The sequence below is a fragment of the Mirounga angustirostris genome, unplaced genomic scaffold, assembly GCF_029215605.1.
Source record: "Mirounga angustirostris isolate CCGP_5_RB_7025 unplaced genomic scaffold, mMirAng1.0.hap1 SCAF_3, whole genome shotgun sequence".
Lineage (NCBI taxonomy): Eukaryota > Metazoa > Chordata > Mammalia > Carnivora > Phocidae > Mirounga > Mirounga angustirostris.
This window is the reverse complement of record NW_026991711.1, coordinates 74,245,569-74,262,632: the sequence shown is the minus strand read 5'-3', so window position 1 is coordinate 74,262,632 and position 17,064 is coordinate 74,245,569. Positions and strand designations below refer to the sequence as shown.

The window sequence follows — 17,064 nt, the reverse complement described above, 5'->3', positions numbered from 1 at the left end:
GAAAGAAAAATAACCACAGAATGAATAGAAGATAGTCAAGTACGGGTCAATGCTAGTTGAAATGATACAAATCTGGGACGCAAGATGTAAAGCAGCTGGGAAGCTGACAGTTTTGAAATAGAAGTTTGCAAGACAGCCATACTATAAAAAAACAAGCTCTAAGGACATGACATGGAACATAATATTCAAATGAAGAGTTTCAAACTATTTGTTCCTTTCTATATTGGAACCATAAGGGGTACAATCATTGCTAAATAGAGGCTATAAATAAAAAGCCTTTGTATTTGTCATCAGCCTCGTTTACTGGGAAACGAATGAAAATATTAAAGAATACACTTCTTTGTTCCCAACTAGGATACCAATTTACAAAATACATTAAGCTTTCCTGCTGCTTTCAGGGAATTTTCCATATAGTGTAGGATTTGGTTCTATTTCAAATGCTTATTTGGGATGCCTTTGCATGCTGGTCCTACCATGTCTTGCAAAGGAGTAAGTCAAACAAAGAATCAATGTGCTTTTACTTTTTCTTCTTTATCCCTCCTTTTTTTTTTTTTTTCATTTCCCAGGGTAGGTAGAACTTCCTGAAGAATATTCCATATGAGCAATAAATACTGGATTTAGTCTCTTGTCATACTGGGAACAAATGGTAACACTGAAATGAGTGAGATACACAAATAAGGCTATATTCGAGATAAATGTCTAAACTGGCATAGCTTGTAACACCTCTCCCTCTTCTATTCAGGTGATTTTCCATCTGTGAATATATCACTCTCCCACTTTTTCATAATGAACAAAAAACCAAATAATGTCCTTTTCCCCAACATTTTTACTCCCTTCTCTTTCTTTCCAGTTTCATTGCCATCACCCTAGGTTAGAGAACAACTGAGGATGATGATAACTGATAATAAAAATGACCACAATTCCTTTATTATTTTTTTTGCTCCCCTCCCCCATTCCATTGTGTTCTGAACACTACACCACACCAATTTTCCTGAAACATGAAAGACGCTTACCATTCACCACTAAAATTCATCAAGAGACATCTAAAGTCTGTAAGGTAAATAAAGTAAAATTCCTTAGTCTGGTATTTAAAGCCTTCAAACAGCCCAGTCACATGCCCCATAAATGAACTATATAAACCACCTACTCCAGACAAAGTCATGACTCTTACTAAAATTTTTCACTCCAGGTGTTAAATGCACTCCCTAAAAAGTCCTGTGTATGCATCTTACATGATGAATTGAATACAGTTACTAATCAGAAAGTAAAACTAACTCTTGAGATACATGTAAATCTCACAGAATCTGGTCTTGAGGTATTTGTTCTTGTGATTTTGCCCAAGCAGTTAACACCACAGGAAAACTGTGTCAGATATTCATAAACAAACACAGAAGTCACGTAATTCAGTAATTCATTTTATCAACTGATTTTCAGTTTCTAAGAGCAAATATCCTCTTGCCTATGAAGATAGGAATTTTGTCCTCAGCTAAATCCTCAACACCTGTAACACTGCCTGCACCTTGTAGGTGAAAAAAAAAATTTTTTTTTTTGAGTAAATAAACCACAGGGGACCAACAGAAAAGAATAGTTCACATACAGCTTTAGTTTTAATATTTATTGGTAGAAATAGATCTTCAATGCATACTTTGTGTTTATATAAATTCTACATTCTCTCTTTTGTTTTGTATTGTTTGGAGTCTTTTGGCCTCCAAGTGAACTTAACATATTATCTATGCATTTGATTCTTCATAGACATTTTTTTTTTTAGATTTTAAAAGTAAATTTAAGGAACCATGCATATTGTATACCTTACTTAATATAATCCAAAGAACTGTCTGCATGTTCAGAAAAGTCACAAAAAGGCTGAACTCAAGTTAAATAATCTATATGTACTAAAATGTCCATGTTCCATTTCTGAGTAAAGAAATACTTGTTCAGTATTACATATTGCTTGCTGTCTAGTAAGATTGTCAGAGACGCTTCAGTAAATTATCTCTATTTTTAAATATCTTAATCTACTTCCTCCCAGAGATGATTCTGTAAATGTTAAACATTGTGCCATATGCAGTAATAGGCCAAAAGCTTAAATAGGAACCAAACTGTAGTTTTTAGACTGAATAGTTTAACCTTAAAATTATATATCTATATATACATATATGGTATGCTGCATATTAAATTTAACATTTCAAGTAACTTAAATATATTTAGCAAACATTCAGCCAAACACACTTTCATGAAAAGATATTGTCCTTAGAACAAAAAGTGAATGAAAGGCTTATTTAGACACCAATGTCTGCACATGGTACTAAGCCTATGGAACATGAAAGTCCAAGTAACGTCTGCTGTGCTATTAAGAAAAGGAAGATTGACTTTTAACCTACCGAACTGTGCAGATACAAAAGTGCTTAGCATGACAAAATTACCAAAATAAAAACATTTTAAAGATTATTTGGTTCTAGCAATATTAACTATTCTGTACTTGTGTATAATTTAACATTTGCCATTTTAAGTTTTATATAAAGTTTTTTTAACAAGTTAAAAAAGCACACAAAAAATAGTTCAAACTATAATAATCTGTTCTTTTTCATCCTGGTTAGCTCATCACAAATGATTCAACAAAAGAGTGCTTAAATACTCAGCTCTACTAAAATGTACTATTTGAATAGACCCAACACTTCACCCATTGTTTGCTATGCTGGGCCCTAAAACAGGCTGCCGACAGATGGGGCAAGTGCAATTCTCTGAGAGCCATCGGTCAATACAATGAATGTGAAATTCATGCATGCAAGGTAATTGCCTGAGCTTGTTTCCAGTTACATAGTCACTGATACACACACTACAGATTTTACCTAGTTCACTATCGATACTGTTATGCTCATAGTTCCGGGTGGAAAGATTGTCAATCTGTTCTTTGGTTAAACCACGAATGTGATCATCATCATCACCTTCATTTAGTAAAAAGAAGTGAGCAAGGCGAAGGATAGGTAGCGTTCCAGTTTCAACTAAGTTATTTGAATTTCGCAACTGCCTGCCACCTCTATTATCACTGCTTTGGGCAGGAGGCTGGGTGGTCTGGTTTTCACCATGCACTGCAGTGCTGTCTTCTTGGGCCCGTCTGTTTTGAGAGGCACCTTCACTGCGCTGGCTGATGTCATTAACTGCACCTACGTTACTCAGATATGAGTGCCTCTCTGGTAAATGCTGACCATGTCTCTGAATCTCTGACTCAGATTCGGCCTCCATTAAAGAACTCAATTCTCCAAATCCAGTCATGATCTGCCTTAAAATTGACCGAAGAGCCACTGATGATGGTTCAACAAGCTCATTCTCAGAAATCCTACGAAGAGGAACGGTGATAGTACTAACATACGTTTGAATACCTGACCGCTCTAAACGAGAGATAGTTCGGCGAAAGCCCCCACTATTGCTTTCAATAGTGACTGTATTTTCTGCCAGCCCTACCCTAGATCGAGTCCTACTTGCAATACTATCCCGATCTCTGTTTTCTCCGGGACGAATCCTTCTCACTTGGAGGTCCAGTGTGATTGTTGGATGTCGTCGTGCAGCGGTTGAGGATCTGCTGGATTCTTCTCCTTCTTCTACTGTTATTCTTGACACAAGTCTTGAGTTAGAGAATGGAGCATAGGCAGTACCTCTACGTTCCCTATCTTGCTCTAAAAAGACACGTGTTATACCTCTCCTCCTAACAGACCTCCTCATGTTTTGCTGTAAAGGTCTACTTTCCCTCTGTGAATTACGATAAACAGTGCCACTTTGTCTCTGAATTGGTGAACGGCTTCGACTACTAAAAGTAGACCGTAATCTAATTGGCTCTAGTCTTTGGTTTGTATTCCTCACTGTAACGTTAGTTCTAGCCCCATTTTCCCAAACATGCGCTGCTCCAAACCGCTGCCCCTCCCTCTGCCTGAGTTCACTACCACCCGACTGGTTTGTGTGACCACTGAAATTAGCGCGTGGAGCATTAGTTCTAGGAACGCCAGCTGCTCCCCCAATTCCATTTCTTAATCTTCCCAATGTTGAGAAAGAGCCTTCTACTGAATTCTGCCCCCTTGAACCAAGCCTAGTCCTTGGGATATTGGAACTACTACCACTGAAATTCATTGAGGTTTGGCTTCTTGTTCGCCTAGCCACAGGACTAGCTGATCTTTGTTGCCTACTTGTAGTATGATCTCTGCTAATGTCTGAAAGTGGAATGCCTGTATGATCTTCACCATGAATTTCAATTCCTCTATTCTCATGATTTATGTGTATTTCCAGACTAAACCGAAACTCTCCACTGTTTGGGTTTGTTCGACTCACAGCTCTCCAAGTTTGGTTCCCATTTTGTCCACTTCGAGTTGCATTTCCTGTGCGTCGAAAGGTGTTCAACCATTCTAGCAGAGAATCTTCATTTGAATTTTCTCTAGGGACTTCTGAGTCTGGAAAGCAAACCAAATCAACTTAACATCAATTGCTAAAATCTATGCTTTGACTTTTAATGAAAGCTTACAAGATAAGGTTTTTATTAAATTAAGTTATATTTAAGAGCATCTGTGCATTTTAATGAATCAAAATGGCAAAAAACTGAACTTTCTCAAAGAAAGGTACATACTATCAGCATATTATAATACATTCTTATGTATTATAAAAATATACTGTTTATGCAAAGCCCTAAAGAAATCCGCACTCTTACTTTCTATATGCCTGTTACTGGCAAATATTAAGGCAAATGAGGAACAGATCCAATACTAAAATTGTACATTTAAAATGCTTTATTCATATGGTAAAATCAATAAAATATAGTGGCAAAACTTATATATAATTCACCTTGAATTTGTGGAATCCTTCTGGTAAAGACAACTCAGCATTTTTGCAATTACATGTTTTTGTAACCTTAGGAATTTTATCCTATTTCTCAGGAACTGCCAAAAATGTATACCTCAAGAAATATGGCTTTCTGAATACAATATTAGAACTACATTATGTCTTTATGTGAAGCTGGGAAACTTTAGGCATGTTACTTAATGACTGTATCCTTATCTATAAACTGGAGATAATAAAAGTATAAATGTCATAGGGTTATCATGAAAATAAAGTAAGATACTGCATATAAAATGATTAGTACAATACCTGGCACATAGAAGCATTCAATAATTGTTAGCCATTACACATACGTATTTTCTGTCCATTTAGAATGTAAGTTCCGTGAAGATGAAGGGTTTTGTCTTGTTTTATTTACTGTTAAATCCTCAACCTCTAAAACAGTATCTGGTACAAATCAGACTCCCAATATTGTTGAATGAATCAATTTAGAAGTAAATGTGCCCCTGATAAACTTTTTTGGCTACAATTCCGTTACTATGGGAAGCTTGTTTTCCATTTTTAACCAGTGGATTATATAAAGGGCAAAACTCAATGAAAAGCATTCTAATGCACATGAACTACACAGACTTTAACCTTAACATTTATTCTACACAAAAATGGCTGTTAAATGAGATTGCTTTGATTTCATTTCATACTGCAATCTCTTATAAAAACTTTTTTTTATATGTTAAAGCTATTAATCAGCTTCTGGTGTCAATAAAATAAACAGCAACTTTAGCCATATCTAAAGATACAAGCTAAGACATAATAAAAGGATAAGTATTACCAGCTCTAACAATATAGTACAACTCTCATACCTACATATACAGGGAAAAAGGGTTAATATCCAATTTCCATTTTAATTTGGAAAGAGACAGGAGTAAAAGACAGGTAAAAAGCATTCTAAAGGATACTTCCTTCTTTAATTACTAGAATATAGTGATGACGTGTATACGTAAAAGAGTTCACTAATTATCTAACAAAACCTGTCCTGCCCTTCTCCCATTGTAAATGCAATGTAATGGTCACATGAACAACCTGGCAGTTGGGTGTGGCCACGTGACTAAACTCTCATCAGTGGAATGGGAATGGAAGCGATATACCTCACTTTCGGGCTGGTGCCCGAACCTCCTTCTGGAACCTAGACCTGCCAGTAGAACCTAGATGTGGCTGTGACTTAGTGTGATCCTGCAAACAATACTCAGGAGCAGCAGCGTCCAGTGAAACTTTCTGCAGTAGTGGAGATATTCTACATCTGTGCTGTCTCATATAGAAGTCATCAGCCATGTGCAGTGACCACTGAACACTTGAATGTGGCTAATAGGAAAGAAGAAGTGAATTTTAAATGTTACTTAGTTTTACCTAATTTATGTTTAAATGGTCACACGTGGTCAGTAGCTCCTGCACTGGATGGCACAGTTGTAGAACTACTCTGCTGGTTGGCTGGGTTCCAGGAAGAATATGGAGTAAAATGTGCCTATCTTCCCTGGACTGTTAACATGAAAGAAAAATAAATTTCTATCTTATTGAACCATTACATTTTTGAGTTTTTAATAGTCTTTGCCCTAACTAATACAATAATCTTAATATAATATGTGAAACTACCAAAAAAAAAAAAAAAAAAGTGAAACAACCAATAATAAATATCGCTGGGGAAGGAAATGGAACTGGTAAGGGCTACATTAAGTTGGCTTTACTTTTAATTCTGTATACTTCTCTCTAGTTTGAATTTTCTTTTTTTACACTTTTTTTTCTTAAAAACTTCTTATACTATGACTTAGTGTTTGTTCAATAAAATGATGAAACAAACACTAAAAAAGTAAAAACAATAAAGCAGGTCTCCTCACTCAGTCTTTCTGTTATCGCTCGGTATAAATTTTTAGAAGCGAAGTTTAGTTCCATTACTTCAAAAAAAGTAGTGTGTACATTCTAAGATTAAAAAGAACTATGCTGGTAATTAACTTAATTGTACACTATGAGCTTCCTAAAGGCAATCTGTGTGTAAAAATGTCTTTGTATTCAATCCCTGTCCTATATTGCCTAACTATGCTGCTTTGCATATAATGGGTAAATGCTATCTGAATATCACATTAAAACTGGAAAACATTAAAAACAAACATATTATACAAGATACAGTAAGTTCATATTTGCAATTGCTCCAATCAAACCTGCTCCAAATGAAAAGGAGTCCACAGTACCTCTGGTATTTGTCCCATTTCTCAGGTCAGGCTGAGATGCTAGTTGTTCCTTCACTCCATCTAACCGCTGTTGTAGTTCTTCTGATGTTATTTCTCCTAAAACAATAAAAAACTGCTCACTGAAAGTAAATATTTTAAACTATTGTTTTATGAGAACTCATGAAGGGTAAGACTAATCTTCAGCAATCTGTAGAAGACATTCTATTATTTTCATGTTCTGTTAAACTGAAGACAGTTAAAAATATTTAATTGACACAAGTATATATCATTTTTGTTGTGTTTCATTTATGTTTTAGTACATAAAAAAATAAGATTTAATTTGAAAAATTTAAAAGGTCCTCTCAATTGATACACTTAGGAATCTAGAAGGTCTAGTTCAGATTTTTGTCAGAGATAAAAAGAAATTTAAAAGGTTGGATTTCTAGAGAGAACTCTGAATCTTTGAATTTTACCTCAATAGTTCACTACATGGGTTATCAATATACAATGTGCAAATATGCAATATACAAATATATACTGTACAAACATACAAGTTTTAATTAGTTCATTTGTGAAATGAATTTGTACAAAATTCATGAAGCACACTGGACTTTTGGAGTATTATTAATTCAGCTAAATAAATAAATTATAATACCTCAAATGAGTTAGAATTGGGTTCTAAATAATATTTGTACAAATATTACTTAAAAGAGAAATAGGACCATATACGTAAATATTTGACACTACTATGTACATTAAGCTATTTGTTCGCTTGGCATTTGTATAACGTGCTCCATGTCCAAGATTCATACTTACTTATCAAACACAGAAGTAAGGCAGTGATTTTCTATTTTGTTATATTAAAAAGTTCTTAAATTTAAAAAATAGTGCATTATATTTTGGGAGAGGGAAGAAGGGGAAAAAAACCCTCCTTATTTTGAAACTCCTCTTATAATGATAAAAAAGGTGTCTCCTCTTTCACCCATCTCTTACCAGGGGTGCCTAAAAGATTGTGGTCTCTCATTAGTCTATAATCTTCATCATTGAGTTCATTAATAAACTGGTAATAGGCTTCTTCTCTGTGGAGACGTTCTTGCTGCCATCTTCTCTCATTTTCACGATGATTATGGTCCTGAGATGAGACTTCTTCACTACCATCATGCGATCTAAATCTAGAGGGATTCATACTGAGATTCCTGGCTTTCTGTTCAAACAATATACATTAGATTCAAGCTGTTAGTCAATGGACTACACATGGCTTCATGTTTTTAACTCATGTCTCTTTATTTTCATTTTTAAATTTCATCCTCTACTCATATTTCATATGCCAAATCTTGCAGTGAAGAACTCACATATAAAATGAAAAAGAGCTTCTAGGAGATGAGACTATAACCGGATCTACTTCTTTGCTCAAAGCCAATGTTTAAGTCAGACTGGATCTGGTTTCATCACTCATTTCTAATTCCTGAATACCAAAGTGATTATCTCACTTTTTTTTTTTTTTACCTCTTTCACTCTCTGGTAAAGTTGATCAGAAAGCCCTCACTGATGTTTCAAATATCTGGGTACTTGATGTTAGCATACAAATTTTAAGCTGAATTATGTACTTTAAGCATAATTTTAAATTATATTCTTTACTTAATAAGCAAAGAGCTATTGGGAGGCTATGATTTACATTTATTTCCAGCAAATGTATTCTTCCCAAAATAAAACTCGTATTTGTAATATTACCCTCCATTGTACTTTGTTGAGGTAAAAATAATTTAACCTACTATATCTACTTAACAGACTTGGGAGTTGGTCTCTTCTTAAACCTAACAGGAAACAGCACTTAACACATGGCTCTGAGGACCGTGAATGTACAGCAGAGCACTCTGTGTCTTCCCATAGCAAATCTCATCCTTAGGCCTGGAATGGTTAGTCCCAGAGGTTTTTGAGTACCAGTGAAACTTTCTGACCTTGCCTAGGCAAACCTTATTTTTGGATTATACTTAACCATCATTCCTTAGAGGCTTATTTTTAAACTATGAAGAAATCAATGGAGAAAATTATTTGTTTCATAAATATTTTAGAATTTCTTAAACACCTGTATTAGTGAGTTGTTCTCACTTGGGAACGCACAAACTTACTTGAGGAAATTTTTATTTATTTTTTTAAATTTAAATTCAATTAATTAATATATAATGTACTATTAGTTTCAGAGGTAGAGTTCAGTGATTCATCAGTCTTATATAATACCCAGTGCTCATTATATCACGTGCCCTCCTTAATGCCCATCACCCTGTTACCCCACTCCCCTACCCACCTCCCCTCCAGCAACCCTCAGTTTATTTCCTACGATTAAGAGTCTCTTAATGGTTTGTCTCCCTCTCTGATTTCATCTTATTTTTTCCTCTCTTCCCCTATGATCCTATTTTGTTTCTTAAATTCCACATATGAGTGAGATCATATAATCGTCTTTCTCTGATTGACTTATTTTGCTTAGCATAATACCTCTAGTTCCACTTGAGGAAATTTTTAAAAATACAGATGCCCAGATCTCATCTCTAATCCTAAATCAGAATTTTCCAAGGTAGGGCCCAGGTCTGTCTTTAAGAGCTAATTCGGGTATTCTGTGGATGAAATCAACTATTCCTTGACAATTTCTGGATGTTAATGAAGAGTATGTGTAATATAGCACATGACTTAATGGAGGCTGGAGGATCAAATAGCTTGGTGACCAGTGAAGCAATTGTTGCAACTCTGACTCAGTGTTTAAGCAAACTACTTTAAATACAAAGTAAATTAGTCTACAAGTCTAAACTATGTATGAGTAAGCAACTATTCAATTTCACTTACATTCTAACATTAGGTTATACATTCAAGGATTTTATGACAGGGCTTATTACAGTTTTTTAAAGGAAAGATCTAGTAGCACTACCCAATCAAACACAAATTAACATTGTTAAAAACTCAAGATTTCTTTCCATTTTCAGAATAAACAGGACTAGACCATCATTAGCAAGGAGCACATCTGGTAGGTAGAGCAGTAATATGATTTTTGTACTAAACAATCATAAAAATTGAAAGCTGTAATAAAATCAAGCTACCCTACCATTATTCAAAACTTTAAGAGCTTCATCTCAAAGGTAATTTTCTTATACAATTAACCACAATTAAACAAAGTGAGTACCTTATTTTCCTTTCAACATGCTTTTAATATGTGCAATGGTATCCATCCTTCAGTTGTTTGTGCTTTTTTTGAGAGCGGCCCATCTGAAGCAATAAGAGAGAACGGAATTATTCAATAAATTGTCTCTCTGAAGGACAGGAATGGCTAGCAAAGTCAAAGCTCTGCTGCAAAGTCAAAGCAAAAATCTTCAGTGGATTTTGTTAGACATTCACCTAGAAAATTAGATCCCCAAACAATTAGGTCATTAAAACCTCCCACAAGGCCCTTTTCTCCCACAACAGAAACTAGGCCTTCCCTCCTACGCTGTCACAGCTCCTGGTATTACAACTCCCCTCTCAAAGGCCTTCCTTCCTATCCTGCTCCCATTCAGATGTTACCAGGGTTAGGTGTCTCCAGTTTACTTCTGAACCTTCACTTTCTTGCCACCCCCGCCCTCCGTCCCGCTACTGGTTCCTTTCCTGGCCGTTGCGACCGGAGCTCGCGCCGGAGTACGGTTCGCACTACGATAAACAAACTGGGCTCAAAGGCCAAACCAACCTCTTCCCAACCGAGCCTCAAGTAACGCTTCCCTTAGCGACCTGGATTCCCACAGGGAGGCAGGTGACAGACGGCGCATCTGAGCCAATCACCAGTTAGGGGGGCGCATTCAGAGAGCAGTGAACCAATCGGAAAAGAGACGGGGGCCAAGGAGGCTTGGCTTTCCCCAGCGTCTCCCGGAAGTAGTGGCCGGGCCCGGAGCCTTACCCGCAGCTCACCTCGTCCGGAGTCGGGCCATCCCCCTACTCCCCGAAGGAAAGTCTGCGGCGGGTGGCGCTCCTCTGGGGTCCTGGAAGGCTGTGACCCACGGGCAAGAGGGGCCACTGCGCCCTCTAATCGTTTGCTGAAGGGAGAAGCCGGAAGCCCGTGCTTCAGTTTGGGGTCGTCCAGCTGGTCTGGCGGCTCCGGAGGAGGGACGAAGGCCCCAGTCCTTTCCTCACAGCCAGGTCCCCCCTCGGACGAGCGGAGACGCTGCACAGCCAGCTGGACGCTCGCCGGTGTGACTGAAAATTGCGTCCGGCGGGATCTAGGATACCAGCGTTCCGCGCGTTCCGTCCCGTCAGTGCTCGCGGCCAGGGCTGAGAGCCCCAGGTCCTCCTTCTGGAGCGCCGAGTACCGGGCCGCTCAGCGCTCCTGCAGCTGCCTAGTTCCGGGGACACAGCCTGCTTTCCACCCTTGGGAAGCAGTAGCACCTACTATGCTCTTTCTTGTGGCCTGTTTGCAGAGCCTGGCTACCGAGTGCATGCAACCCAGCAGCAGTCTGTTCCTATCTCTTTACTGCCCGGGTACCACGTAACTAATCAGCCAGGCTCTTCCCTCTATTGCTCACGGGCACCGGGAAACTACAAATCCCCATCATTTTCTAAAGTGCTTTTATTTGCATTTCTTCACTTTCCCGATAGGAATGCACTTGGAAACTCCCCGCTTTCATATCTCTAGTTTTACTGCTGAGATGTGACACTTAACCAAACTCACTTCACCATTAATTAAGCCCTTGAGTAGGGGCTCTGCCCAACCTGGTGTAGGTTCCTTTCCTAACAGCCCTACCATCCAGAAGACTTAATCGTTGCACAGTGCTCCCACTGCTGTTATTCTTCATTCGCTCGTTCATTAACTTATTCGTTCATTCCTGCCTTAATTTTTGAAGAGCTAGCCTATCGCCAGCATTATGTGAGCGCCTGGGTAGAAGATGTAGTCTTAAGTATGGACAAGCTATGGCTTTAGTAGGGGTAGATAAGTTAAAAAAAAAAAAATCATATTGTTATAGATACTAAAATGGAAATATATTAAAAATGCAGTCCCAAGACCCAGCTCATTCCCCATCTTAAGGAACTTTTTCTGACATCTCTGAAGTGACACTCTCACTCCACCCTCTAGCCCAACATTCACACATAAAACTAGGCAGATGTCCCTTTGGGGGCTCCCATAGCTCCCTCTGTATAACTCTACTTTAGCATATATTCATTTACTTGACAAGTATGGGGTGCCATATGTACTAAGTGCTAGTGATAACAGCAGAGGATAAAACAAGGTCCTTGCCCTCCTTTTCAATGGAGAAAGACAGCCACTGAGCAAGTACTCACAATGATTTTCTGTTAATTTATACATCTCCTCCAAGATTCTAAAATCCATGAATTTGAACAAACAGTTTTATTCATTTTTATAGTCCCAGAATTCAGCACAGCCCCTGGCACATTGTCCTCAGAGAAAAATGCAAACTTTCTGCAAACAGGATTAATGCATGTTAGTAAAATGACCTCAGAAATTGTGAGTACAAGTCAGAGAAAGCCCCAGGTGAGATAGCCAAAATTCGAGCAGAAATCATTTGAAATATCTACAGAAGTTTTTTTAGAGTACTAGTCCATCAAGTGCAAATACCTTTAAACTGAAAGACATGTATATAATCTAACAGTCAAAAAATGTAAAATCCAATCAAGTGATTTAGCTGGTGGGAAGCTGCAGATTTTTGTGAGTAAACGGATAATGTATATAACTCGAATCCAACACTTTGCTTCAGTTTTTATAGCCCAAGACAAAGTGACTATAAAGGGAGATGAGATATGGTAACTGGGACAGAGAGACAGATCATTCTGGACATCTGCATTCCAGGTCTCATAACCCGCCAAAATCTCTGTTCTAAAGAGTCTGAGTTTACCGAAATGGCACCTGGCCTTTTTAGTGTGTATACATCTTTTAACTCCAGGACTTTTTACAATTAAGAATAAAAAGGTGTAGGGATGTCTGGGTGGCTCAGTCGGTTAAGCATCTGCCTTTGGCTCAGGTTATGATCCTAGGATCATGGGATCGAGTCCCGTCGGTTTCCTTGCTTAGCAGCGAGCCTGCTTCTCCTTCTGCCTGCCGCTCCCCCTGCTTGTGCTCTCTCGCTCCATCTCTCTCTCTGACAAATAAATAAATAAAATCTTAAAAAAAGAGAGAAAAAAGTGTTAAGAGAATTTAAACCATGACATTAAAAAGATCCTCTGTATATTTGGTGTTTTACGTTCTTATAATGTTTAAATGATTTTGGCTTCTTACAATGGCAGCCTTAATTAAAATTTAAAAAGCAAAAGTGAGGGGCACCTGGGTGGCTCAGTCGGTTAAGTGTCTGCCTTCGCTCAGGTCATGATCCCAGGGTCCTGGGATCGAGCCCCGTATCGGGCTCCCTGCTCAGCAGGAGCCTGCTTCTCCCTCTCTCTCTGCTGCTCCCCCTGCTTGTGCTCTATCCCTCTCTCTCTCAAATGAATAATAAAATCTTAAAAAAAAATTTAAAAAGCAAAAGTGAATAGTTGATTTAGATATCTAAGTTTTGGTTGAAATCTTACTGAGTTTGTAGACAGTATGGGAACAACTAAGAGAAATTCAGGGTCATCATATAAATTTTTACAATTAACATTATTATTTAAGGATTCATTGGAGGCATTAAATCCAACACTTGAAGTACTTATGGAAGGAGCATCTCTTACAGAACCCACTGAAGAGGAGAGCTACCACCTCTCAGGTTGCGCCTGAAAGTCCTGAGTCAAGAAGGTACTGCACCAACTGCTGCAGTGCAGTGATCTGGAAGCCAACATCTGAAAACATCTGCCACCACAGCCATCGGTTGTCTCTTAACACCATCAAAGCTGGTAACTGGGTGCTGAATCCTACTGCAGAAAATCTTCCCTTCTCTATCACCTTGCTTACCATCAGAGAAACAGCCCCAAGTAGGTTGAAATACGGCCTTTGCTTTGGCTCCATTTTCCACATCTTGGTGAATACATTTTAACTGGCAGAATCTAATTTGCATTAGAACTGTAGTTGTAGAAAAGTCTGGGTGAGGTTACTTTTAGTGTTCCTGCCTTTGTACAAGATGGCACATTAGAAGGAGGAAAGAATGGAGGTTGAGCAAGGAAATCCAAGGTATTCAGAACTAGTCTTATCAATTTCACCTATCCAATTAGGCCAGAGATTGTGTCCTGGTTCAGGTTCTCTAGAAATAGAGCCTGAGACAAAGATTCTTGTTCAAGTGATTTATTAGGGAAGTGCTCTCTGGAGAAGGGGAGTGAAGGAAGCAGGACTGGCCAGGAAGACAGAGAAATAAGAATGAACCTCAACTGATCCCACAAAATTCACCAGCAAGTGTTATCCAAGAAGACCAATTTTTTTGTGTCCCCATGCCATTGGATGAGGTTTGCAGGGGAGGGGAACAATGCTCTAGGGAAGGTGGCATCCTGAATTGTTACCCAACATTCAGAGAAGGTGAAATAGAGATGAAATATCTTATAAAGTGGATTTGGGCAGAGCACACACAGAATTCACTCTAGTCTGCCCTTTGTAATGCATAGATCACTTACTTTTCCCATTAAATTACTCCATCCAAGCACAGTTTTTCCAGAATTCTTATTAGTCACAATTTCTGGGGAATTTTATAAGAAGAGGGTAACGGGACAAACTACAGTCCCTACTGCTGCAGTTGATCTCAAGGTCACAAATGATAGTCATTATCTCCCTCCTCCACCATCATTTCTAGATTTCCCTCCACTTTGGCTATCATTTCTGTTAGTATAGGTGGTTTGACTGATGGATTAACCCAGGCACTGCTCCCTAAGGGGTTTCATATCCTGGTTATCATGTTCTTATCAGGCTGCAGTTGCTGTACTTATCTGTTTATAGTTACAACCAGGCATGGGAATACCAAGAAATGCCCCCAGTAGACCTCCTGAGTGCCAAGCACATACCTCTCAGTCTCCATTATGTAGCAATAGCCCCAAGTCCTGATGATTTGTCAGTCTTCTGGCATTAGGAGCCCCAAGTGACCAGAGAGCAACCATAGCTTTAAGTTTAGTGGGACTTTTGCAGGAGGAAGCATCCCACGTCTGACCTTTGGCTAGCAGGGCCTGAGGTTGCAGACAGGAAGCACAAAGTCTCCAAATGGATCCCTGGGAGTTATGGCAAACAGGCCACTCCTACTTTTATCTTTTGATCTCTGGACCCATGTATTCTACCTACTAGGGACACCAACCCATATTATGGCCATTGCTTTAGGAAGTATACTGCATCCTGAAGGATAATGCTCCAACCTCACAAGGGGTCATTTCAAACCTAGAGCCTCAGCCATGTCTTCACCTGCCATAGGTCCACTCCATCAATCTGACAGCTCCCTCGCAGTGTGGTGTGTGAGATGTGTTATGACCAGTGGAGCCTCTGGTCAAGTGCCCGCCACCACACCCTCTTGCTGTAAAGTGAGCCTCTTGGTTGGAGGCAGCATTATGTGAGATCCCATGTCAGAATATCAGACTTTGATCTGAGGCTGTATTATATGAGATTCCATGTCAGAGTCCTCGGATAGTGGTGCTGGATGAAGGGCTGTGGGCAGAAAAAGCAGACCCATACTTGGAATACAGGTCAAACCCAGTCAGGATGAAATATTACTCTATATCAGGAAGGCCTGGTGTAACCAACTTGCCACCCAGCAGCTGTTTGGCCTCCTTAAAAGCTCAGCTTGGTGTCTGCTATTGACAGGTCAGATATTTAGTAGCAGCAATAGTTATGTTGGCTTTGGAAAGAGAGTACAAGTTGTTGGGTTTGTGCGTCCCTCCATCTCTGCCACCATGGCTGCTCCATCCATTAGCCTGCTGTCTGAGAACTTGGGTGGCCACTGACATAGGCTGACCGACATCTGCTGGTCTACTCATCCTATCTGGTGGGTTGGTTAGTGCCTCTTCTGCACTGGACACTCTATAGTGGGCGTTATGTACTATAAAAGATCTTCACATCCTGTGCCCTCCCATAGATCCAGCCATCTGTGTCTTCTCCAACCTTCCCCAATCGTTCTTCTTCCAACTCCTGACCAATAAGCTGAGCTAACATTGTCACTATAGCGTACACCCTTACCCTGGCCACTTCTGTCTCCAAACAAAGTTGATGACTAAATGCACTGCCTGAAGCTCCACCCACTGGGAAGATGTCCCTTCAACACTCCCTTTCAGAACCACCCCCGAGTGGGGCTAAATCACAGTAGCAGATATTTTCCGCTTATAACCATACAAAGGTGACCCATACATGAACCAAGCTTAGGTTTTTCCTTCTGTGTCAGCTGGTCACAGGGACCCTCCTCCCCACTCTGAGGCCATGGCTATGTGTTGAGGGAGAAGCGTCGGTACAACAGTGGTAGGTGACATGGGGTTCCCAGCCACCTGTTACGCAGCTCACTTGTGCTCTGGACTTGTTTGAGCCTAATCCCAGATGTATGAAATGGCTTTACACCACATTGCTGCTACAACCATCAGACCACCCTCTGACCCAGTAAGTCTGGCAGAACCCGACTTAGGATCACTTGGTGTCTCATGGCCACTTGGTGTCCCATGTTAGATGCTTAGTTTCTGCCAGAGCCCAGTAGCATGACAGGAGCTGCTTTTCAAATGCTGAATACTTCTGTGCTGCAGATGGCATGGCCTGGCTCCAAAAACCCAGGGCCTGTGCTGTGATTCGCCTATTGGGGCTTGCCAGGAGCACCAAACAGCATTTTTCTCTACAACAGATACCTCTAGCACCATGGGATCTGCTGGCTCAAATGGCCCCAGTGGGAGGGCTGCTCGTGCCATAGGATGTACCTACTATAGAACCCTTTCTTGCCCTGGCCTTACTAAAAGATAACAACCTTTGAAGTCTCTTGATAAATATATTCCCAAGTGTAATGAATATGCTGCCTCCCAAACCCAAAGAGACCTCTGAGCATTCTGCTGTTTTCCTAGCAGTAAGAATGCACAGTCCAACAATTTGCCCTATACTTTAGAGACGTTCTAGCCTGCCCAGACCACTGGAGCCCTAAAACCT

General features: G+C 39.5%; 1 protein-coding gene across 4 annotated transcripts; it reads right to left on the bottom strand.

Annotated features, from left to right (window-relative positions):
• Positions 1 to 1,600: 1,600 nt before the first annotated feature.
• Positions 1,601 to 11,242, bottom strand: RNF6 (ring finger protein 6). Of its 4 annotated transcripts, none has more exons than XM_045869217.2 (5): positions 10,957 to 11,242; positions 10,213 to 10,295; positions 8,034 to 8,244; positions 7,062 to 7,157; positions 1,601 to 4,439 (listed from the first exon to the last, which is right to left on the bottom strand). In XM_045869217.2, exons 3-5 carry the CDS (start codon positions 8,224 to 8,226, stop codon positions 2,677 to 2,679), a joined length of 2,052 nt encoding a protein of 683 aa, XP_045725173.1. In that variant the 5' UTR covers positions 8,227 to 8,244; positions 10,213 to 10,295; positions 10,957 to 11,242; the 3' UTR covers positions 1,601 to 2,676. The 4 variants fall into 4 exon arrangements, with proteins under 4 accessions (XP_045725173.1, XP_045725171.1, XP_045725172.1 ...); XM_045869215.2 differs by having other exon boundaries at positions 10,968 to 11,242; XM_045869216.2 differs by lacking the exon at positions 10,957 to 11,242 and adding an exon at positions 10,750 to 10,866.
• Positions 11,243 to 17,064: the final 5,822 nt, after the last annotated feature.